Source organism: Pseudochaenichthys georgianus, chromosome 1 (genome assembly GCF_902827115.2).
Source record: "Pseudochaenichthys georgianus chromosome 1, fPseGeo1.2, whole genome shotgun sequence".
Taxonomy (NCBI): Eukaryota; Metazoa; Chordata; class Actinopteri; order Perciformes; family Channichthyidae; genus Pseudochaenichthys; species Pseudochaenichthys georgianus.
This window is the reverse complement of record NC_047503.1, coordinates 39,229,097-39,254,717: the sequence shown is the minus strand read 5'-3', so window position 1 is coordinate 39,254,717 and position 25,621 is coordinate 39,229,097. Positions and strand designations below refer to the sequence as shown.

At 43.7% G+C, this 25,621-nt stretch overlaps 1 protein-coding gene across 1 annotated transcript in view; it reads left to right on the top strand.

The window, feature by feature from the left end:
• Window positions 1–25,621, top strand: part of cntln (centlein, centrosomal protein) — a 117,030-nt gene that overhangs the window by 73,865 nt on the left and 17,544 nt on the right. Inside the window, exons 17-25 of the mRNA XM_034086929.1 lie at window positions 1,906–1,987; window positions 3,727–3,802; window positions 4,136–4,407; window positions 8,453–8,668; window positions 9,982–10,079; window positions 12,798–12,924; window positions 13,101–13,238; window positions 13,923–14,108; window positions 21,339–21,536. Of these exons, the coding sequence (XP_033942820.1) occupies window positions 1,906–1,987; window positions 3,727–3,802; window positions 4,136–4,407; window positions 8,453–8,668; window positions 9,982–10,079; window positions 12,798–12,924; window positions 13,101–13,238; window positions 13,923–14,108; window positions 21,339–21,536 (1,393 nt within the window). The remainder of the gene's footprint in view (window positions 1–1,905; window positions 1,988–3,726; window positions 3,803–4,135; window positions 4,408–8,452; window positions 8,669–9,981; window positions 10,080–12,797; window positions 12,925–13,100; window positions 13,239–13,922; window positions 14,109–21,338; window positions 21,537–25,621) is intronic.

Sequence of the window (25,621 nt, the reverse complement as noted above, 5' to 3'; positions counted from 1 at the left end):
CCCCGTTACTTCTCCGCTGTTTTTCTTGTCCCAGTTCGATGCAGTTTGCTTTTCGGCCCAACTGTATACAGTTAAATCGACCGGACTTCTTTCTGAAGATGTGAGCGTCCTTAACAACGGTCAATAAGTCCTTGACAGCGGTCTGTCTGTTCGGTATTAACAACGTGTCACGTGTTCTGAATTGACCAATCAGAATCGAGTATTCAACTAAGCCATGTAATAAATTCTATTAATCACTGTGGGAAATATACTTTTTACAAATGACGTAATATTATTATTGTCTTTTAAATCACTTTTTTTAAAGCATTTTTCCTTAGATTCAGAGTCTGGAAATGGCGGAAGGGAGAAATATATATTAAATGCATTAAAGCTGGAATCAAACATTAATGCACACAATGTTCATACTGCTTACTGCACATATTTCTTGTTTCATATTTCATATTTTATATCCTATAATTCATTCATATCATTCTATTTCCATGTAAATTACTGCTTTATTTTATTGCTATTTAACTATATTTTATTACGGTGTCCTTAAAGATTTTTTGTTTTATATTAGATTTCTTGTTATATATTGTATGTCTGCACCATGACATCAAGTCAAATGCCTCGTATGTGTGAACCTACCTGGCAATAAACCTGATTCTGATTCTGAAACCTGAGACGTTGCAGTAACGTACACTGTAATGCAGGGCTACAAAAAAAAAAAACTTACAAGATAAGATTCGTTAAAAAAAGGGTATTTCTTGCTCCCACTGCTAGTTGGGAGCTTTGTGTAACACATCGCTCCAAGCTCGAGATGAACTGGGTCGAGATCCGGTCTGTAAAGGCAAATTATTCACATTATTGTCATACTTATCACATCATTCAGTGACCCCTGGAAGAATCTATGATAATTCCTCACCATTTGACACAATTCCATTGTAAATGCACAACCATGCTTTCATAATGGAATGCATTATCGCCGTAACATGCCAGCACTGCTTCCTTACTCTATTGTTTTTAAAAACACATCCAGGAGACAACTTAATAATATAGATAACCTGTGGGTATAGTAACTCTTGTTGTCTAATGAGCCTCATGTTTACTGTAGACCGGACGAGGCAAAGTGACCTGTCTCTAGTAATTGTCTAATAACTAATAATATCCTTGTATTCGTCGTGTAATGCCTTGGTACTCAATCGGGCTGAATTCAACTCAGACCAGGCAGGTATAACTTTTCATCCAATGTACTGTAGGTAACCCTGGTCTGACGGGGGGTGATTAGAGACCCTCAGCAAGTCCCTGCGCCCCATCCAGACCGGGTTTAAGCCCTGCAGCCCTGTCATGTTCCAGTTACATCCCCTCTCTGTGGTCTTTACCTCCGCTGCTTCTCCCTGGCCCCACCTTAATAAACCCGCCAGCGTAAATGTCACTGGCTTCCACCTTCACACGTCAAAGGTCACTGTCAATAAACCTGTGTGTGTGCGTGTGCATGTGTGTGTGTGTGCGAGCGAGCGTGCGTGTGTGTATGTGTGTCCCAGGAAGCCCTTACCGTGTGTCCATCAGATGCAACTTTGCTTGGCTCCGCTCAGCCGTGCCTCTCACACACGTCTGTCACACACAGAGGGCTAATGAAGGCCACAGCCGCTCTCATACATGTTGATGCATTCAGCATCAGCAGCAGACACCGCAGCTTTTCACTTCATTTACACCCGCATTTACACTTCCAGCTCAGAAATTGGATGGGACATTGATTTTCTGTTGGAAGTCTAGGGGGGGGGCGAATGCACATATTTTAGCTTGATGTCAACTAAATCAAGCATAAAAGGTAAATTGGATTTTTGTCCAGTGATGGTACTTTCAGAGGCGGGGTTGTGGGTTCAATTTCTGGCCGGTAATATTCCCCTTTGCTTTTCTCTCCAGTGACAGTGGTGAAGAGTACGAGGACAGTCTCAACGGGGGGGCCTCCAGGACGACGCTCCACAGACGACACACTGACAGGAAGGTTGGTCTGCGCTCATCCTAAAACATGTTTTACATTTAAAGAAAATACAGAACAGATGTCAGATTTGAACACTGGTCTATTTAGTATGTTCGCCTTGTCTAATTCGGCAAGAGTGGTCTTTTAGAGTTTTTTTTATAGCCAGCCTTTAAATCGCTTTACAGTACAAACAGGTGCTCAGGTTCAAGTTGTGTCGGATATTTAAATTCCAGTTGTGTACGACTATCATAAAAACACTGATTTCATACTTTTGTTCAGTTATTGAAGTGTAATTTGGAGCACCACAGTATGACATTTAAACTTCTTAGTCCTTATTTTATAATTCTATCGTTAAAGGTGGGTTCAATGTCATATTCAGCGTAAATTATTCCTTTGTTTTTAAGAACAAATATGTCAAGGCACCTTACTGTACCAAGCAAAATTGCAAGCAGATTTTCAATGAATTTAAAGGGTTAGGGTAGCAGTTATTATGAGTTACTAACTGCTACAAAATCAACGTAATTAAAAACACATTTGTTTTAATGTGCTTTATTCTGTCATTCAAACAATGTTCTTTTCTCTAAAATGTCCTTTGTATTTAAATATGTAATCTGACAGAATGATTGTTGAAGATGTAGAAATAGGAACACGACAGATAATTCATGAGTGATTTTTTCATTGCTGATTTTTTTTTACAGTTGACATCTTATGAACCGGTGTGAACTGATGATTCTTACCATGAAATGAATATATATATATATATATATTATCGGGGTATACTGCATGTGATAAGTCGGCATATGGATCATTCGGAGGGTTCCTGCATCTATCCCCTCTCCCAATGCTCTTGCATTCACAAAGACTTTTATACGTGTGGGTGTCGGTGCTTCTTACTTCCTTTTCCTCCCCACACCATTCAATTCAATACGGCCTGGACCCTTGCACTTGTCCATATCAAACCACTTCAGAAGGACATGGCAGCTCCAAACCCCAGAGAGATATGAAGAGAGGAAAGATGGGGACCTTTAAAGATATCCTGTCTCCCTCTCCTTCTGTTTTCCGAGAGGAGGCTGAGCTAGGTAGAAGGTGGAGATGAAGAGCGGCTTGTTGTTGAACATGTAGCCAGGGAGCTGTCAGGACCCTTCCTCTCAGATCCCCTTTAAGTTTCCCCGCTCCAGATCCGCTAAATGTGCCCATCAGCTCCTCCCGGGCTCATCGCCATGACAGCCCTGGCCCCTCACGACGTGCTATGTCACAAACCAAAGGGTTCACCCCCCCTCTCCTCTCTGCAAGGCACCGTGTGATCAAACCTGGCACTGATCAAATCCTACCTGACCCCATATACAAAGGGAACAGGCAGAGAAGAAGGGGGGGGGGGGGGTGCCTTCTTTGATGTCACTACAAACGATGGTGCAGTTGGGAGTTGTCACACACACACATACACACACTTATGAGTGCAAATTACTACACACACGTCATACTGTAAGAGTGAATCAGGGCTTCCCGACAGTGATTGAACAAAGGCGGTGTTTGCAAGCGTCTGTCAGAGGTAATATCCGTGCGGAGAGGCGCTCACGCTGAAGTCGGTTAAACGCGCTCAGGTGAATTATTAAAGCGCAGGGTGATTTGTCTTGTCGCGTTAAACCGAGCACACCCTGTGATCACGGTGTCATTATGAGCCGCGTTTCAGGAAGCACAACATGTCAACCGGCTGTGTTACATTTAACAGCTGCTTTTCATCTCTGCCTGTGCTGTGCTCTCAGTCCTACAGGTGTGCAAAGCTCTCTCACGCAGCCGCGGCAGGATCCAGCCGACAGCAACCCGGTGTTCTGGCCCACGGTAGAATGACTTTCCCTTTTTTCACACCCATGCAAAACTACAAAAATCTAATCGACTATTATTTGCAGCAGGAAGAACACCCGATGTATGCACATGCCGTCGATCGGAAACAAGTTTTCCGGAAGTTTAACAAGCGTTGCTTTGAGGTGCTTCTTCAGAACCCGTATGATGTATAAATGGAAAGTGTTAATCATTCAAGTTGTTAAAGATATCACAGTTTTCACAAAGACACTTTTATATAAGCCTGTTATCGCCCACCAGTAGCTTCTAAATAGGGATTTGTTCGGTGCACTTGTCAACTCTGAGGTGCCTGCGTGTACTTCCTCCTGTTAGACGATGAGCAGCATGAGCCCTGGGATCGAGGGACGAGGGGAGAGAAAAGGAGGTGGAGGAAGAGGAAGAGGATGCTAATGAAGAGCCAGCACTGCTCCTCGTCTTCTCTGCAGCAGCGCGTGGAGTCCCTACAGCGTCACATTGACATACTGCGAAGTGCCAGGAAGGATGCTGTGCTCTCAGCCAAAGAGCTGCGGAGGGCCAATGAGAAGATCACGGCACAACTCCACTCTCTTTCCGAGAAGCTCTGCAGCGGTAAACAGCTCACACAGGTAACTCGGGGGATAAAGAAGCGGGAGATGAGTAAACGGGAAAGCCAGTTTTAAGTCAAATGTTCATATTTGTCTTTTTGTGGTTCTTTTGTGTTTGCTGGGGGCTGAGAGTGCAGCAGTAGCAGGTCCTTTGCCCTTATCATGCTTAATACGTGTGGCTGACAGGCCGACCCTCGCCCGTGGAGGTCGGTGCCACGGAGCAGAAGCAAGGAGAACAATCTCCCTCCCTCTTTCCATTGTTTCCTTGCTCTGACTCGGCTGTTGTCTTGTCTTACTGGATGTTTCAACACGCCAGTTCTCCACAACAATCTGTGTCACCAGCCGTTGCATTACTTCAAACGTGTGCAGCTGTGTCCGCACACACACACACACACACGGCGACTTTCTTTTCATAGAGTCCACTGCCACACACCCATTTAGTTATTTAGTACCTGTCTCCAGGTAGGAAACTCTTGATTTGGTGTGGAATATAAATAAAACACCAAGCACTTTGGCCCTAAACAGAACCTCTCCTGCCATGGCCTCCTTCTCCACACCGACATGTGACACACACATGTGCACACACACACATACACTCCAACACCTAGATGGATACAGTCGTTAATCGGACAGGCAGGAGACTTCTTTTGGTGAATCCAGACACCGCAGCAGCCAATGAGGGCCCATCGGACAGCTGATTAGGAGCATGTGTGTGTGTGTGTGTGTGTGTATTTTGAGTAGCATAGTAAAGATGCAGTACATCGGACTGGTGCACACAGGTCAGCCCTCATAGTGTTGCTACCGAGGAAGTGGCCCTTGTGCTCCCACCCGGGCATCTGATTGCTGAGGCCCAACGAGACCTTAGACTCAGACACAGCAGTAAAGGCACATGTGTATGTACACACACACACACACACACACACACACACACACACACACACACACACACACACACACACACACACACACACACACACACACTGCTGCGTGAATGAGTAGACAGAGGGGGAATTGTTGTCTTCCTGTTTGTTTCCTCTTCCCTCCTGCAGTATTAATGCCACTCCACCAGAGAAAGTTGGAGCCGACTGACTGGCCGAAGCCATTTCTTGTTGCCCTCTCTGGAAAGGGCAAGAGGTGATGGACTTTGGGATTGTTCCAGCCGGTCCTTGCCAACTTTCCAACTGAAACTCTCGACTTGTAATTGGCTTAGGACAGCCTCCACAGGGGCCATCATGTGAGAAGTAGCATGGCAGCTTCTTGGAAACGTGTTTGTGTTGCTGTGAGTCCCTGACCCTTCAGCCATTCTGTCCTTCCCTTATTAGGTCTTAGTCTTATTTCCTTATTCCTTTCTGGTTCACTCTCTTGCCCATTTGCTTCTCTTTTATTTCCCTCCCATCCGTGGTTTTTATAGGAATTCATATTTCGACTTTATAACTATGTGAATAACTGCATTATCAAAAGAAAAAGTGAACCGATTTTGCTCTTAAATCAACACAGAATGAATAGACCTGCAGTGTGGATGTGTGAGGTTCTTTGTCATGCTGCACTCAGCTCTCTGGTCCCAGCCGGGGGGGGACACCCTAACAGCATGGTGACACTTTCTTCACTCTGTCGCCAGCAAGGCCTCCTGACAGATGTCTTTATCAGCAGCAGAGTGTAATCTGCAGTGGAGAAATGTCCGGTTACTTCCCTGGCCAAGCATTAGATATTTAAGGAACATTCCTATGTATTACAACTTGGGTTGGTTATGATTTCTTTGCTGAGATCTGGGAGCATGGCAGTAATACTACAACAAAGTGAAATCAATAATGATCCCACAGGAAAACCTGCAAGTACTATTGGTCAATGTCGTTCACTCCTTGTCTTTCATTTTCATTTTAAAACAACTTTGTCTTTAGGTTTGTTTAAAACGTATTTAAATGTGGTCTTTGGACCAGTCCTTGTCTTTCATTTTGTAACGTTGCAATATTCCCAGATCTCAAATATTAACTTCCGATCAAGAAACATGGCTATGATTCCTTGATCTAAATGTTAAAATGTTAAATTCCTTATTTTATCCCCAGAGGGAAAATTCAGGTTAAATATTACAGCAGGAACTAATGACCAAAAACTACGCAAATACAGTGGGGAATTATCCCTTGAGGTAAGAAGCTTAACAGAACTCAGGTGACAGGTGAGACATGCCCTCCTATTTCTACAAAGTGTAGCTCTTGACAAAATGTGCCCATGCGTATCATCCAACGGCGGGATCATTTGGCTGCTTGGATTATCTGCCTGCCTCAGTCATTACTTCCCCCGTTCACTTCACTTGTACTGTGACATCGCCTTTAAAATGCACCAGCCTTATCTCTGTACGTGTGCACTGTCCTGCCCTCCTCTAGCATGTAAGGGGCCGGGATTATCACAGGATTAGATGGTGCCTTCGACACAACCGACTGAACTTTAAAAGCTCCGCACATGATTCCGTTTTTTATAATATGCACACAAAATGACGTAAAACAGCCAGCAGGATACATACAAAGCAACATGTATAGTTAGACGTTACACACGTGTTTGAAAACAAGCACCGGCTTCAGAGCGCAACCACAAGCAGTTCTGTTTGGGCTCCAATGGTTAACTTGTTTACTAAAGCATACACTTGTCTACAAGAACACACATTTGTTTACAAGAGCACAAACGCCATAGTCCTAACCTCCTGATTTTGCTCTCCGAGTTCATCGATAGCTTTGACTTTAAAATGTTTCTTTCTCATTTATGATGTTTCCGATATCATAGTAGTCGTGTTTAATATGATCTCAAATGTGAACAACATAATCACGATAACGATTGTTCCCATAATCAAATTGCCCTAATGCATATTTGTGTTTATTTTAGCAGCGTCTGTTTCCTTATTAATCCCGATACCGATAGAGTATCACTTGGAACAGAGCCGTGAGAGCGGTGTCCTTTCTTCCAGCCTAATGGACACCAGGATATCAGTCCACGTTAGTGTCGTCTCTCACCACGGCTGAAAATGGCCCGTGAAATCAAAGCCCGTCTTACAGGAAGTGTCATCAATGCCACTCGTAATTCCTGGTCCACCGAAGCCATAGCGCCGCTTCGCTTTCTCCGCTCCTCTCTTATCACGCCGACATCTCTCTCCATCCCACCGTCCCCGGGGAGACGGCGTGTGCGTCTTCAACAGAGCAGAGGAAACCTAAAACAAGACGGATTCTATTAAAAGGTGTCAGCCAGCCACCAGATATCAATAACCTCCATGTATGCAGAGCAGAGAGCAAACCCCTGGGAATCTTCACTGGGGTGTGTGTCTGTGTGTGTTCCAGTATGTGTGTGCAGCATACATCTTCATGTATCAAATCTCCCATTTGTGCCATTAAGCATGTTTGATGTTTGAAATGATACCGGGTCAGCTAATTGTGGTGGTATTGAACCAAACCTACAGAGCTGTGGTTCTGCCTCACATTGTCTTAATAAGCAGGGAACTACAAATGGTTTTTGCTTCAACGCTGACATGTGGTTACAATTGTTCACCTTGGATACTTGTGTTTATAATAACTGATACACTGTACATGATCAGCTAGGACTATTATTGTTCATCACCACGAAACCCAACCTCTCAACACATGCTAAACTCCCGCCGTCCCACAGTGCTCTCTGATTCTGCACGGCTTTATTATGCATGCCAATCACGGTGAGAATTAGCCCCTATTGAGCAAGCTACGCATCATCTGTCTCCTAATTAGCATAAACAAAGGAGATTTGTTTTCTCCCAGACTACATATTAAAACACAGTGTGTCCTGTAACATACAGTATTTACAACATATGTTTACTTATTAATGTAATGTGAATTTAACATTAAGAAATCTTTAAGTCGAAATTATTTTTTCTTATAACAGTAATTACATACAGGCAAAGAAAACTTCTTTAAATGAACGTCAATGTGTCTCCTATGACTTTTGACTGTAAGTTGTAATTCTATAACAATAGAATAGATACAACTTTAGTTTTTAGTTGACATATCATTTGCAGAAGCCTATACCGCAATTTCTGTCTGTCTGTCTGTAGAAGCTGACCTCTGACCTGGCGGGTAAGGAGCAGCAGAAGAAGGTTCTGGAGATGGAGCTGGAGCAGTGGAGACGGATCACATTACCCCAGCAAACAGCCCCAGCAGCCCCAGTTAACGCAGAGTGTTGCTGCCGGGGCAGGACCATGCCCTCCCCGGCTAATCCGGTCCCTCCGGTCCTGGAGGCTGAGGTCAAACAACTTCAAGCCAGACTTAAGGTTAGTGGTTATTTTACCAGAAGAACTCTGGGGTTAATGAAGGGCCCTCATGCTTTGTCTTATTGTGCACGCCTTATCAGATAAATCTCTTAATAGGATGATGGTATTAAGGATTGTGTTCATTTCCAATTTTGTGCACGATGGAGCTTGAGAGGATAATACCATGAAAAACAAGGACATTGTGGGACTGGCTGTTTTTATTTTTTTAAAAGGCTGGAAATCTTGTGTTAATTTTTTTCTGAACAGGCCAGTTTATGGACTAAAGAACAAAAACAATGTAGTTCATGAATTTTTCACATTCCAGTTTGAAATCCTGTGACTTGCTTATTATGCAGTTTCAAACAGTGTACAATACGCACTTTTTTAGTTGGAACAAGTATCTCCGTGTTTTTCTATCAAACATCGATATTTCTGAGTCACCTTAACATCTCACCGGGTTGAACAGCCTGGTGTCCTTGAGGAGTTTCCAAAGTCTGAAAGAAACTCTGTCAAGGTTTTACTTTCATATACTGTATATAGCCTTTCCATTTACACTCAACATCACCTGCAATTGCATGTGATTTCAACAAGAATTAGCATTTCTTATCATTTGATCTTATTACGAAGCACCTGTCAGAAAGATGAGAAATGGGGAATAGCAGCAGAGACGTGCCCTACATCATAGGGAATGAGCAGTGAGTGGTACCACAGTATTATCACCCTCTTCCAGCCAGCTCATCAGTGTCACCGAGCAGATTGCTGCTGTCGTTCCACACAGCTGAGGAAGTCATGTCAGGTGACAGCGAGAGGGAGAGGCGAGGGATGCACTGTGGGGGTGCGCGCACTGAGTGAAGCTTGTGCTGCTACATTTCCCACAAGAGACACGGGGCCCTTTAAACCAAAGTGAACATGCACGTTCAAATATCCATCAGTCGAGGATCAGAAGTCAAGCTGGCGTCATGAGCTGTGTCTTAATATGTCTCAATGCAGAGGGAGCAGATAGAAAACAATCAGACACAAAATGTTTTATTATTTTTATAGTATTTACTAATATAAATTAAAATGTTGCTGTTTTGTAGAGTCCCCATACATTCCATAGTAAAGGTCGACACATTGTTAAGTTCTCCTATTACACCCCTTTTCTTATCCACTTTGGAAAATACTGCTCTCCTCTTAACCTCTTTTAGCACCTTCCACCCTCCCGCTGTAACTATAATGAGGAAGCATGCTGTGCCTGACCTGTCATCAGCCGTGTCGTGAAAACCTACCCCCACCCCCGATCACACACACTCAAACACATTAACCAACACACACACCGTGTGCCCTCCCCCCAGAGTGCAAGTGCGGAGGTCACAAGGCAGGTGGCCGCTAACAAAGCCCTGCGAGGCCAGCTCCAGGAGAAGGAGGACAAGCTCCGCCAGCTGCAGGACAAGTTAGTTTCACACCTTTCTCTTCATTAGTGTGACTTCTTTCTCTTTGTGTTGCTTTCTTTCCGTTGCACTGCGGTACAGTTCTTACTTCTCCTTTTCTTCTGGCTGTACCCTCCCTCTGTCTTTGTCTCTCGTCTCCCTGTGCCTCCGCCTGCGTGAGGCTCAGTCTCTGCAGCTCCCATCTGTAGTGTTTGATTCCACCGTGTGGCAGCACTCTGTCTGCTGCACTCCACTTAGGCTTCTCCTCGGCGTGAATCAAATTATGCATGTTTTCATGAGCGGGTGAATAAAAATGACTGAAGGAATTAGTGTGTATGCACATGTGTGCGTGTGGGTGTCTTGTGTGTCATGCAGTGCGGTGTTGCGTATGTGGGTAGCTGATGCGGAGTGCTGATCAAAGCAGGGTATTGATTGTGTGTGTGCCGCAGGAGGGACCATGTTGGCCCATGACACTAAAACCCACACAGCATCGCTCTAGCCTGTGGGCCACGAGCCCTAATGAGTTACATGGTTCACCTACTGAAGCACCCGCTGCATTACACAGTCAGGATGTACAGCTATAAACAATTCACTCAGGGAAACTGTCAACATTTGAGCAGCGTTGCGATAGCCGCATATCATCATTCTGCAATAGGATCTTCGAGCGAGAGGAAGGTACAAAGATGACTTTCCTCCCTCATGTTCTCTTTGTCTCCTATGCCGCGTCCTCTGCCTGACATTCTCAATAATGCATCGTGGGCATGTGTACAATCACAGCGGGTTTGTGTTTGTGTGTGACCAAAGCGCGGCGGATCGCAGACAGAGTGAACATCCCTCCGCTGAGTTTCCACGACAGCCTCTCCTCCGGCTCTTGTCACACACTCAGTGGCACACATGCGCGCGTGTACCTCGCCATCTCTTCTTGCCTCTCCGTTTGCCTCCATGGAGGGACCCCTTCTCAGAATGAAAGACATGTCTAGACATCTCTGAAATATACATCTCAGCGCGCACACAGAGAGCAAGGCTGCTTCGCCTTAAAGAAGAGAAGGGGGGAAAAAGAGATGAATTTCAAAGTATACCGGCATGTCCTCAGTCAATATCCGGCACTATGGCCCTGCCTTATTTATGAAGCTGCCCCTTTCATCTTCAGCCCTGTTGTCTATCAGCCACATGAAACGTCCACCCGCACTTAACAACATACACAGACGTGTGCGCTCCCGCTCTCTCTTCCACACACACACACACACACTTCAGACCTCTGACTGTTATCATTACAATACACGCATGTTTGATGAACAATATGGCCAACAAGCGCAGAACAAAGGGAACAAACGTGAGGGTGATTGGGATATAGTTGGAGGCTCTCTTTCCACTAACACTCATAAATAGAGATCACACGCTCTGGCAGAAGCTCGATATATCCCTCATTCTTTTTTATCCTCTATTCTTTTTGGGGGGCAGAAGAAGGGAACATCTCAAATAAATGTTGTCGATCTAATTGCCATTAGCATTGGGAGCTGGCTGCGGCTCGTATCGCTGCTCTTGGTCTGTAAGTCAACAGCAGACAGTCTTCTGGAAGGTTCAATATGGGTTTTCTCATTAATGGCCAAATCCATGGGGTAACCAGCCAGCGCTACTTCCCCCCAAAGACCCCCGGCTAGACTCCTCTCTCATTTAATTTAATGTCACTCCAATAGGACAAGCTCACATTTATTTAGCCAGTCCGCCCTCAGGCATTTATCCACCTAGGGAGACGGGGACATTTACTTACACGAAAGCATTTGCTCCAGCGTTTCGTCAGCTGTTTATTCAAAACACACAAGCCGCGATGCGCGTGGGAGCTGAGAGATCCACTACATCTTTGAAATAAAGAAAACTGGGAAAACCCATATTAATTAACTGCATCCTTATGATCTTCATGCTATTTGTTCCAATTCCCCAAGGTATAGGCAACCATGAAAAATGGCTGGTATTTGCCTTTTATGAAAACAGAATTAAACATACTAACATACTAACATACCGAGCCCATTTAAAACAAGGCCTCGCTAGAATGCGGCTGTGCTGAATGCTGGAATATTAAACACGTCAATACAGCGGGTTATCGAAATGGGAAGTGACACATGGCGCATGTTTGCAACAGTTAACACGTGAGTAGCGCACAACACGGAGACCTTGCCTCTCGTTAGGGAAGTATTATCACCACGACACAGCACACAAACAAACAATGTTTTTTAAAGCGTATTCCCTCCATAATCATTCTTTGCCGAGCAGCCCCCCCAGCTGACACGTTTTTATATGTGACTTGTGTAACGCAGAGCTTAAAATAATAAACATTTAAATACTTGATTACAGTCTTTCAAGTAGTGTCACTGCTGATTCTAAATGCCGTTTGTCAAAAAGGACTCCCCAGTCACACTTAGTGCGGCTTTCCCCGCCAGAGCACTTGTTCTAATATATGCCAGTTAGAATTATATATGCATCCTTATTTCAACCCCTCCTCCTCTTACCCAAACAGCATGCCAGTGTATTTAGTTGTCATAATGAGCTGTCATGCCTGATGCACTGCATGGGGACACTGTGCCTGCCAGCTCTGTGTGTCTGTGTGTGTTCTGCTGTGTAGATGCTATACTGTATGTTATTGAGGGCCCCTGTGCACGACTGTAAATGTATGTTTTAAATGCGCACTTATTTATGCTTCATACAATATTTGTGTTGTTTTTATTGTTAATTTTGGTTTTCAGGGCGAACCACACAGAGCGAGATGTGAGCATGAAAAGGCAGCTGGTGGAGGACCTGAAGACGAGACTGAAGTTCCTGCAGGAGATGGAGAACAGTTACCGTGGACAGGTGGAGGATCTGGAGAAAAAGGTCAATAAAATGCATACAATACATACATGGTAAAAAGCACCATCATTAAGTCATCCAATTAGAGACATTTCTTTTTTACGTCCTTACCATTAATTTATACATTAGATTTTTGTATTGTATTTCAAAAACATGAATATCTGACTTAAATATCACCATCAAATAATTGCTCGGTACAGGTGAAGACTTCCTCAGAGGAGGCCACCAACAGGAAGGCCCTCGTTGATTCTCTGAAGAGGAGACTGAGTGTTGCCACCACAGAGAAAAGCCAGTACGATGCGTCCTGTAAAAAGCTGACAGAGGAGTTGGAAAAAAAGGTAGGTAATGTTTGAAATATATATTTAATTTTTTTAAATCACTTGTTTTTGCCAAAGCAAAGTCCATTATCATGATATACTGCACATAAGGGGAACATTGTCATCATTTAATTAAGATCACAGTATCTTATTGGTAGAAATAAATGTCTCAAGTTAAGGGAAAAGTAAGGTCTTCCATCCGTGATTCTTTACACCTCAGCTGTGTATGTTTAGTGCCTTTCAGGGAAACCCCTTAGTACTTTTTAATGTGTATTGTTGTACGACTTTTAATCAGAGGATTAAGTAAGCATTGTGACACTGTACAAACAAAAAAGACTTGATATGGTAATGTAGAAGAAATCTGCTGAAGTTGTAAAACCAATAAAATAAAATAATAAACATTTTAAAGTTAAAGGCGAGATAATTTCTAACTGTTAACAATCGATTGTTATGATGGTAGCATCTTCAAACTATTATGATGGCTTTACGAGAAATGAAACAATCCATGTAAAGTTGTTGTGGCCTATGTGTTGCACTCGGCCCCTTTTATTCCCAATGGCCCCATATTACTACCACTATAAGTCTGCAATGTCAGAAGTTTTCAAATTCTACAATTGCCACAAGTGTATCACAGACATGTACCTACTTTTTCTAAAGCCTGTTTGCGTTCAGCTGACCTGTTGTGCCTGCTGCTGTTCTTTACAGGAGCAGCGCATGCATGCCTTGAAGGCTCGTGTGGGCGCGAGTGAGCAGGCTCTGGCCGCGCTGGAACACACAGCCACTGAGCAAATGAAGGGGTTGACCCAGCAGAGCTCCAATGCCTTGGACAGGCTTCAGAGACAGCTAGGCCAAGCCCACTCTCATCTGGAGCAGCTCCATGCCTTCATCAAGGTACTGTACTAAAGGGGCAAAGGATCAAAGTCCAGGGATATCAACTTAAACCATTGTTGTGTGTGCCTGCAAGTTCTTCACCTATGAGTTGTAGTGATTCTGTGTGGGTTCATCCCTTCCTACATAAGGTGCATTGTTAATTGGGCCTTGGCTTGTTCTGAAAAAAAGAGGCTGATGCAAAGCCCAATGTCACCTCCCTGAGTAGATATGTAATACAAGGATCACTCCTATATAACGCTCCCTCTCTAGGGTCTGGACTGTGTGTTTCCAGAGTCATCCATGTTGTTTGTAAAGTTCAAGGTTGTTGCTGTAACTCACCAAGAAAGAGATCAACAAGTAAACACGTGTGGGGGTGCCAATGATGCAACCATTGTACCAGGCTGTTTGAGTGTAGAGGAAACCTCGAGGTGAAACTCTCAATTGAACTGTCAATCGACATTTCAGCCCTGTGAGGTTCAGGTACTGATTAAAAGAATAGCAGCTGCTCATTTGATTAACAGATGGATACTCAGAAGGAGTAGGATTCTTGTTCATTTATTGAATGGAACAACTTAAAGGGGACCTATCATGCAAAATGCACTTTTTGATGTCTTTGATACATAAATATGTGTCCCCGCCCGGTGTGTCGGGGAACTCACGCAGCGTCAGAAAATAAAACCCTCTCTCTTTTCCTCCGTACCCAAATCTCTAAAATCGGGGGTACAACGGAGCTGATCCAGATTTGCGTCCGATATGACGTAATATCGGAAATGTAGGCTGGCTTTACACCCACGGCCCTATCAGAAACGTTGCTATCAGAAACATTGCCCGACTGTTTTGGACGTAATATGGTCGGTGTTTACATTAGCATCGCTAACACTCAGAGCTAACCTGTACTGGAGAGAGCATGTGTGTGAAGAAGCAGGAAGTAAAAAGGAACTCACCTTGTGGTATAACCGGCAAGAAAGAAAGCCTTTGAGCTTCATACTGTTACAGAAATAATACTGAATAATGGATAATGATTTAGTTTAGACAGTAGCTGCCGGGTCCCGCATGAGCTCAGCCCCCTCCTGAAATAGAGGGATATGAGGCATGGCTAGAATGGGTGATCTGTTTGGTATTTTGAGCACTTCATAGACATTACATTACATTGCATTTAGCTGACGCTTTTATCCAAAGCGACTTTCAATAAGTGCATTCGACCAAGAAGATACAAACTTGAAGAAAACAGAATCATATAAGTACATCAGGTTTCATAGAGCTAAAACATTTCAAGTGCTACTCAACTGGTTTTAGATAAGCCAGCCCTTTGTTAGTATATAAGTGTTTTTGTTAGTAGTTCTTTGTTAGTAATTCTATCGATCGAAGTGGAGTTTTCAGTCTCCCCCGGAAGATGTGCAAGAGACATAGACATGTTTTTTTACATATTTCTATATATGTGAGACCTATGCTATAGCCTAAAAATAGCATGATAGGTCCACTTTAACATGGCTGAGGCCTCAGATCAGGACGTCAGCTTGATGCCCCCCTGTGGATGTATTTTGGGAATGTCCAACTGGGAGAAAACCTCGACCCAGAACACTGGAGGGATTACACACCCCACTCAGGATGTGACTTGAGGGGAAGACGTCAGCAACTTGCTTAGCCTGCATTCACCACATGGGTTTCCCTACATGTGTCAGAATATAGCATGGCTTTTTAACAATGTGTGTTTTTGCCATTAAGCTTTTGCACAATCCTCAAATACACAAGGAGACACAGGCCACCATAGTGAGAACGCTGTGTGCCCAACGGGAACGGGCACTATTGTCTTTGTGTAGGCCTAATCCATCACCTTGAGTGTGTGTGCATGTCTGTGTCTGGCAGAGACTGATAAAGACTGTCCATCAACTCTGTTCAGCTGACACCTGTCTGTCAAAGGGGGAAATGGCTTGGCAGGGATAGATAGTGCTGGCAGTGTATTTGCACACACACATAAATCAAGTGGCAGATCATCGACACAGCTTAGTGGCAATTCTATATGTGTCCTTAAAATCCAGAAATATTAGAAATAACTGAAGCCATTCCTGTCCTTGTATGGCTCTCTCTTGCATCTGAGAATAATTGGAGAAAGATGGGATGTGTCTTTAACTTGATTCCACATCTTAGCCTTTAGCCCCCGTTTTTCACACATAAGCATTTATTTAGTGAAGAAGGGACACAAGCAAGCAAACTAAATATACGTAACCTCAATATAGGGCTGCATTACGTCTATATAAATGCATAGAAATACAGTTCACGCTCGTATAACTCCTCTCCTTCATTCCCATAACCCAAGGCTGGCTGGCTGTTGTTGTTGAGGATTCACATCATTGTTTGCCTCCCCCTGGCTCCTGTGATTCCCTATAAGAACACCGAGCCCTTTGATTGGACTGCCTGACGTCCGGAGGAGATTTACTCTTGTCATGTATTGATCAGGACCGGAGGGCTGCGCTTCTGTGTGTGTCTGTGTGCGCATAGATGTGTCCGGGTGTGTCTTTATGAGCTTGTTTTTTTTGTTCTTTGTGCCTTTGTGTGTATTTGTGTGTGGAGATTTTTTTTATTGTGTGCCAGCAAACCCTTTTGGCCCCTGCACACGCCCCAGGCTGTAAGCACTGCTGTTGAACTGCTAAACAGTGGCCCTGCATGTAGTGACTACTCCACCACACACACACACACACACACACACACACACACACACACACACACACACACACACACACACACACACACACACACACACACACACACACTGAAGGTAGTTATCGCACAAAGAATATTTTGGCTTGTCATCCCTGCCTAAATGTATAGAATTGCTCAGAGATGAGGAAATATCTTTCTTTTGGGGAAAATAAATGTATGAGTTAGGTGTTGGCATGGCAATTTGAGAAAATCAAATGTTTTAGAATATCCCGGATTCATTGATATTGTGGCGGGATATTTCAGGTTGATTATTAATGCTTTCACAAAGTACTTTACACAATGAAATGCTCTATAAATAGTCATCTGTAATTTGGATATAATGACTGAGCGGGTTACGGCAGATAATATTACAGATAGAACAGTTTTGTAAGTTAAAAAAATCCCCATCAGCCATTAAAACCATTAACAACGCTTGTGCTATTGGACACAATCCAAAACCTGAGGTGTTTTCTAATCTCAGGGATATTGATATTATTTATATAATTCAACATCTTGGAGTATTTTGTAATTACTTAAAATTGCTCTTGGATATCACAACAATGATGTTACAACACATCAATTATTTTACAGTATAGTCCTTTCCATTATACAATATAAGTTGCTTGCATAATTCAACATCTCGCTCGTCTCAGGGTAAACACAGGTTACAGCTGGTTTTTCGCTTCAGTGCTTCCGTAATCCAACAAAATGAAAGCATTTTCTTTCTTGCGCTGTGCACTTTATGTTTTTGAATGGCCCTTTGTGTCCTCATGTGTGTGAAGAGGTTCAGAGGTAGCTAGTTATTAAAGAGGATATCTTTTTGCTGCTCATTTGATCCCCATCTCTATGCCCTAATCCTCGTCCTGTCTAAATTGCTCCTCTGGCAATTGTGATTGTGGTACTAGTCAGGCAAAGAGCTCTTAACAAACACACACAGACACAACACTGTGTGTGTGTGTGTGTGTGTGTGTGTGTGTGTGTGTGTGTGTGTGTGTGTGTGTGTGTGTGTGTGTGTGTGTGTGTGTGTGTGTGTGTGTGTGTGTGTGTGTGTGTGTGTGTGTGTGTGTGTGTGTGTGTGTGTGTGTGTGTGTGTGTGTGTGTGTGTGTGTGTGTGTGTGTGTGTGTGTGTGTGTGTGTGTGTGTGTGTGTGTGTGTGTGTGTGTGTGTGTGTGTGTGTGTGTGTGTGTGTGTGTGTGTGTGTGTGTGTGTGTGTGTGTGTGTGTGTGTGTGTGTGTGTGTGTGTGTGTGTGTGTGTGTGTGTGTGTGTGTGTGTGTGTGTGTGTGTGTGTGTGACCCACCCTTTGTTTCTCCCAGGGCTGAGAATGATAAATTCTCCCCTAATCTCTTTCTGGATTCTTCCACACGCAGGGTTTAGGTCAATTGAATGTAACCCTGACTAGTGACAGTGAATATCTATTAGGCTGTAAATAAAAGAAAAGGATCTGACTGTTAGTTAATGAGCTGTGTATTCCTTCAGGGTAAACACAGCCCTCAGATCACCAAAAACAGCTTAAGCTGCCTTCCTTCATTAGGAGGTGGAAGATGATTATGATTTGTGCTTGTCCTCTTTAATCAGAACTATTCTGCTTACTTTAGATCTACATGGAAGTAGTGGGTCACCTATGAGCTGGTGTTGAAATGCTTCTTAGTACGTATGTTATCTCAGAATTTCTCCTTAAAGTTAAGACTAGTTCCTGGTAAACATATGTTAATAGTTTATTAGCATGCCAGCAATTGGAGATAGCTTAGCCATTTTCCCACCGTTAAAATCGAATATACCTTAATTAAATATTCTTAAATATACCTAAGCGATAATTGTAACTATTAAATGAGGTTACTGCACAAGTAGCGTTCACACCAAAAAGAGAACTTAGTTCATGAGCACTTTTCCCCCCTTTTCCCCCCGGTTCCAATTTCTATTGGCTGGGCGAATTGCAAACCACGCCCCGTAAAACTCTGAAAGGTTTTGTGAAGCCGCCATTGTATTTGCTGACATTAGCATTATTTGCATTAGCCCAGCGCACAAACGGAGAGAGACTAACTAATGGTAACACAAAAAAAAACATGGGAGTGGTGGAGATGAGGAGGTGTCGGCGTTCTGGCGATTTACTCGGAAGGCTTCAGTAGAAGCTGCTGGGAGTCCCAGCAGCTTCTACTGAAGCCAGTCCCAAACTCCGGGGACTTCTGGCCGGGGACTCCGGGTGGAACAGAGCCATATAATAGAAGAGATAGCCATATAGAGAGATAATTCTCTCTATATGGCGCTGGGGTGGAAGTATACGCCGTGAAGTTGCCAGTAAACCCAAAGCAGAAGAAGAAGAAGTGACGTCGGCGGCTTCATTTCATTTGCGTAATCTTCCCTCAGGGAACTTATTCCTGTGTGAACGCGATCTGCTCTTTAGTTCCATGGGGGAACTAAGTGCTGGGAACTAAGGGCCATAGGCCCCATTTACACGAGGACGAAACGGGTATGGTTGCGTTTACGCACCGAATTCGTTTTCAAAAAAGTCTTCCGTTCCCACGCATTCGGCTCAATTAACGTGTCCGTTCACATGAGACCGCTCGTCCTGCTGGAAACGCTATAGCACATATGCCGGGCCTGTAAGTGGCGCCGCTGCCGCCACAAAATACACCAAAAGCAGCGAAGAAGACCCCGGAGCATGGTTGCCATGGTTGCCCTTCTGTTTATTCTCCGCGGTGGACGGCGTGTGCTCCTGCTGTAAATCTCTCCGGTAGTCCACCAGCAGATGAAAAACACCCACCTCTCCGCCTCTTCCAAGGGACGAGGGAACCGTGCGGCAGAGTTTCCGTTAACATTTTTTCCGCCGGTCAACATGTCCGGTGCCGAGGTCTTCTTTGTTATTTATTGAGCTTTAAAGCAAATTGATAACAACTCTATATAATAATATAATAAAATAAAAAACGGAGCCTCTCTTTCCTCCCCCTCTTCTGACAGCCCAGCAGCTGATCTCTGAGCAGGAGACGGGGAGAGGGAGGCGGGGCTATTTCATCGTTATTAGGAAATGATCGTATAGGGCGTACACACGGAGCCGTTTGCCCCCCCAGAGCGTTCCGTTTGCAGATCTATCCACCTTGGGACCCGTTATCGTTTGCAGGGTTCGTTTTTACTTTACGCGTCGGTCTGTGAACGAACGGGATATACGAAAGAGAAAAGTAGCGGATACAACCCGTTTTGTCCTCGTGTAAACGGTACTTGGTGTGAAAGCGACTATTGTTTTTGTTTTTTAAATCCCTCCTGAACTAGGACTTTTTGATAGACATTTTTAGGCTAAGTTAGGATCTTCCTGGGAGTATTTTCAGAGAGATTGTGTATACAACCCCTGGACTTCTCTTGTTGTAACAGTAAAGTGTTACAGTTTCTACAGGACTGTGATCCAGAGTAAAAGAAATACAGTATTTGCTCTGTGCATGTTTTCCCTTCATTTTATCATTATTTTAATCTGAAAGGGATTTGTATAACATGATCCTGTTGGTGTTCCTAAATGTCTACTTTGAATTTCTGAATGTCGGTGCTCTGCTTGTGTGTATGATGTTGCTAATCGACAAATAGCAACACTCCAGCTGCGAGCCTCCAACCTCTCATTCCGTTTTCTCCTGTGAGAACCACCTCTTGCTTTGTAAACTGCCCCTGGTCCACATGTGTGAAATTAAAAGAGAAGTTAAGATGTTTGCCGCAATTCAACAATGTTCACATATGATTACCCTTGTACTTGTTCTCATATGTTTGTGTTTTATATGGCTTCTTACTCTGTACTTTTTGCTTGCTTAGCAATATTGTGTTCCTGTCCAAAGCTTCTTTGTGTTGTGTACAGCGAGTTCTCCTCTCTCTAGCTTTCCCTCATCTGACCATCTATTCCAAGGTCAGCTTTTCAGCAGGCTTACAAGGGAATGATACAGAAGATTATTGCCTCGATCAATAAGCTCAAAATGAAGCAAAGGGGAGTTTACTTTATTGACTTTCTCGTGTGGCAGTTTTAACATTTAATTGTCTCTCTGTATTTAGAGCAAACTCCCATTTAGTGCCGGACCACTGTGCCATCCCAGGCCTTCCTCGTCTCGCTTGCCATTCACTCGGGCACCATTTGAAACAGCCCCTCGTATCTTAATTATTAACTGTGTTATGCTGCCCTGTTGCACTGAGAGACATTCAGAAAGCAAATAAATAAATGAATGGCTGTATTTTCAGTAGCTCCCTGTCTTTCTCTCTCTGATGCATGATTCTCTGTCTGTGGAGATTTTAGCAAAACTCGGGGTACGTTTGGTATCAAAGCTGTGTTCCCTCAGCTTTCAATCGACAGAGCAACAAACCCTCAGGTCCACATTCCTACAAGGGAGCGTGAGGCGAAACCGAAGAGAATCTGAGTGTGTCAAACTCAATATTCCTCCATAATGTACTAGGCCTCTCTGGCGCATGCTTGATCAATTTCATTTATTCATCTGCCAGGCAGAGCTATCCCTCTTGTTTTTCCATATCCATTTCATCATCCTGTTCTTTTTTTATTCCTTCTTCTTCTACTCCTCCTCCTCCAGGCTCTGGCCAGTGAAATACTTTTAGACGTTCAAGAGGTCAAGCAGCAGTTGATGAAGAGGAGGAGGTCGAGGCAGGCCAGCGCTGTGGCAGCAAAGGGCGGCCTCTCAGCCAAGTCTATGATCAGAGCCCAATCCATCGCTGCCTCCATCCTCAATATGTCCGAAAACGATCTCGCAGACATAATGGACACTGACCAGGTAAGGCCAAGGGACAGTGGGTTAACATTCCACATAAACGCTAACTTTAGGATCTATATCAAGTTAAACTTATGCCCAGAGCACTAAACATACCTATAATAGATTTTCAGTGCTGTGAAATTTCAAAAACATCCTTAAGTTTACAGGGGGTTTGCTTAGTGAGTGCACCAGAGGACTAAGAGAGACGTTATATCATCACAATCAATATGTAGCTTTGGGTTTCTGCTTTCTCATTTGAGACTAAATTAGGTGCTAACGCAACACTGGACTATCCTCTTGGAAAAAACGCTTACGGTCGGCGTCGGTGTACAGCGGAAAAAGGCAGATCCCTTCTGTTATTAGATTGATTTGCCTGTATCAGACAAGTGTTTAGCCTTCCTTTAAATCTCTACTTCCATCTGACCTTCTCTTAATGATGAGAAGGTAGATGCTGGCCAGTGAGCAACACCATGGCCTGTCACTAATAAGTTTGGAAATTGCAGTAGAGAAGGATGGCGCTTCATTTTTAAAGCCTTCTCTAAAAGTTCGACACCTGCAGCACCTGTCAACTTAATATGAAATGTAATATGGTCGAGTTGAGTAAGTACAACTCTTTCCTTCTGGCTGAGAGCAGTCATTGAACTGAAAATCTTTGCTATTGACTGTGGGCCGCTTGCTAAAGTCTGAGTTTCACAATCTTCTCCAACTTGGTGGGTCCTCTATCTATCATTTATCATGCCCAGCTATGTCATCAATTAGCAATCCCATGTTACAATCAACCTCCCATCCCCAGGGACCTCCTCCCATCTATCTCCAGATGAGAGAGGGCTCTCCGGGCACTTACTCACACTTGAAACCAATTTTAGCCCTTTGCAGCCCAGCTCCACCCAGGAGATGACAGGGAACACTTCCTCACTGGAAGAGAGGTCCCTCTCATCAGAGACGGAAACCTCTGCGTCGAAAAACCCTCACATGTTTTCTCTGTCGTATTAAAGGTGGTTAATGGCGTGCTGCTTGGTGCCCTGACACAGTGAGGTGTTTGTCTGTGATGGTAATTGAAATTCAGACATCACAGGGCTTTAACAAAAACACCGGAGAATTGCAAATCGTGTGTTACAGTGAGGTTAATAGTTTAGGTGTGAGTATTTGTTAATGGGTATCATGTAAAAGGTCCTTCACAGATTGCAGGATGCATCTGTTCAAATGTGTGTTTAGGTGAAACGGGCTATCACACATGTGCACTTATTAAAACTGCTGCTGGACACATTGAAATACTGTATCTGAACAGGAAGTGTGTGTCTACAGCTATCCATAAACCAGCCTGAACATAACTACACTTAGCTGCGCACATAAGGCTTACTTAGGTGTACACTTTGTTTTGATGGATAAAGGATAGTCAATAGCTGTCTGAGACTGGTTTAAGAGCTGCAACGATTAGTCGTTTTGCTGCAAAATATTGCCAACTCTTTATCTGTTTACAATAATCTTTAGTCAGCTTTCATAACGAATTGAAGAAAATGCAGTTTCTTTTTGCCTCCCAATTTGTATATCAATCAATCAATCAATGTTTATTTATATAGCCCAATATCACAAATGTTACATTTGTCTCAGTGGTCTTCACAGTGTGTACAGAATATCAGTATGACAATACGACACCCTCTGTCCTTAGACCCTCACATCGTACAAGGAGAAACTTCCGGAGAAAACCCAGTTTAAAGGGGAACATGGGAGAAACCTCAGGGAGAGCAACAGAGGAGGGATCCCTCTCCCAGGACGGACAGACGTGCAATAGATGCCGTGTGTAAATTGAAAAGATAATACATTTGCAACATAGGTAGTCCAGATGTTTGGAAATGCATGTGTGTAATAGGAAGATGAATCCACGAGGATATCCATCCAGGACCTATGATCCAGGACCACAGCCACGACTCAAGATCCAGCGCTCGCGATCCAGGACACAGGACCGCAGGATCATCCATGACATATCACACTTAAAGGGACGGTAGGTAATTTTGGAGAAACCAGCTCGAGTGCGCTAGAATTTGAAAATACACAGCCGGAACAATCTGCCACTTCCTCACAGAGCCCCTCCTCCAACACACAGGAACGCGCACATGACCAATGAGGGCACGAGATAAGTTTGTGCACAGATGGAAGGCTGACAGGCAGGTAGGCCATCCACTTATTTTAGCCGGGCCGGCTCAGATGATTGGTCGTGCTTTTTACAGCGCTACGGCTTCCACAGATGACGTTTTTTTATGGATTTTTTGTCAAAGCACTTCAGATATTCATTGCTATCGGGATGTTAAGAGCATTCCATGGAATATAACAAAAAGTGTATCTCGAGCCGGTTTCTCAAACTTACCTACCCCACCTTTAACTGAATATGTTTGGGTTTTGGATATTGGACAAAACAAGAAATTAAAAGACATGACCTTAGACTTTGAGATACTGGGATGAAAATCTTTCCAAAAAAATTCTAGACCAAACAATTTATGAATTAATTAAGAAAATCATCAGCAGATTATTCAATTATTAAAATATAGTTTCTTGCCCCTGCTGGTTTGTGACACATTGTTCACACAATGTTTAAACCTATTCAAAAGTTTGGCACAGAGTTGCTTTATAATTCAGAATTGTGATTTATTTTTCTCCTCCCTTCAAACACATTTTCTTACGGCGCTTTTGCACAACCTTTGTAGATTTCATGTTTGTCTTTGGACTTGAGGACGAGGCATGAGGTTATCTAAATGTCCCTGCAGTCTTCAACAGATCCAACTCATAGCAAGTGTATTCATTTATTCACTTGAAATGTGTGCTGAGAGAGAGCTCAGGGCTCAATGGGACTTCTGCTACTTTCCAGTTTTACTTTTAAATGAGAATTCTCCATTGCCAACAAAACTACTTTTTCTTCAGTTTGGCAAATGTCTCTCGTCAACATTATTTGCAGATGTCTTTAACATTGTATTGCACCCGTTCTAGGTTTTAAAATCAATGCCGTTTTAAATTTCAGTCATACCAAATGTCTAAATCAATGTTTCCTGTTTGTAGTTATGTTTTAGCAGAATGTTGGGAACAGATAACCTTCATGTAATGACAACCATCTTCTCCAAAAGCATATGTCCTGTCCTCCAGAGCATCAGTGTAGGTTTGTTGATTTGTCCTTGCAAAGAAATGAGACATTTAGCTTGCGGTGTTTCACTGAACAGGAGTGCTGCTGTGACACGGCTACTTGCGCAGCTGGTTCTGTAGTTAAACACAGCCTAGCAACAAACATGTTTTCAGCTTTTTCATTGGATGGGGAATTGGTTGTTGTGGTTTTTTGAATTTCTTATTTCAAATCAATCAATTGATTTCTTTGAAATGGTAAAAGTCATACAGAAGCATACCCCTTACACACCAGCGCATAAACAAAGAAAATCAATACGATGTATGTCTATAGGTGCGAAGGAGGCATCTGAGTGTGTTCAGACATAACCCCTCCGCACATGCTCACACTCGTGGTTCACGCTGCATAATGTTATTCGCCTCTGTCCATTCCATAGCGTGCAACAGAGGACCGGAGAGGGCCGGCCGCTCCAGGCTCCCCCGGCAACTTGTTGTGGAGTTAATGATCCAGATGTAATAAGGCTGTAATTGCCGGGCCAGTTTGTTTTGCACCTAATGTTTGATGGAGGGTCAGTGCTTTGTTATATATCTACCAAGGGTGGGCAAGCACACTCACTCTCACACACAGGCATCCTTTCACACTCCGTGCTCGACCCCTGCGGGAGGCTTGAAGGCACCCTCTTTTTCTCTCCCGCTAATATAACCACACACTCCCCCCCCCCCCCCCCCCCCCCCCCGGTCTTTTCCTACAGTTACTCAAAGCATCAGGCACAATTAGGCATACACGGAAATTAGCCTAGATCAACTGCTATCACAAAGGATCACACATAAGGGGTACCAGGAAGCTGGGGAACACTAGAAAGAAAGCACGCTAAATACAAATGTCATCCCTCCAGACTCCTCACAGTTATATGGATAATAACCAATGGCAACATCTTAACTGTCCCAGTCTATTCACTTTTTAATGTATCCATAGGAGGCACTCTGCTCTCCAGCAA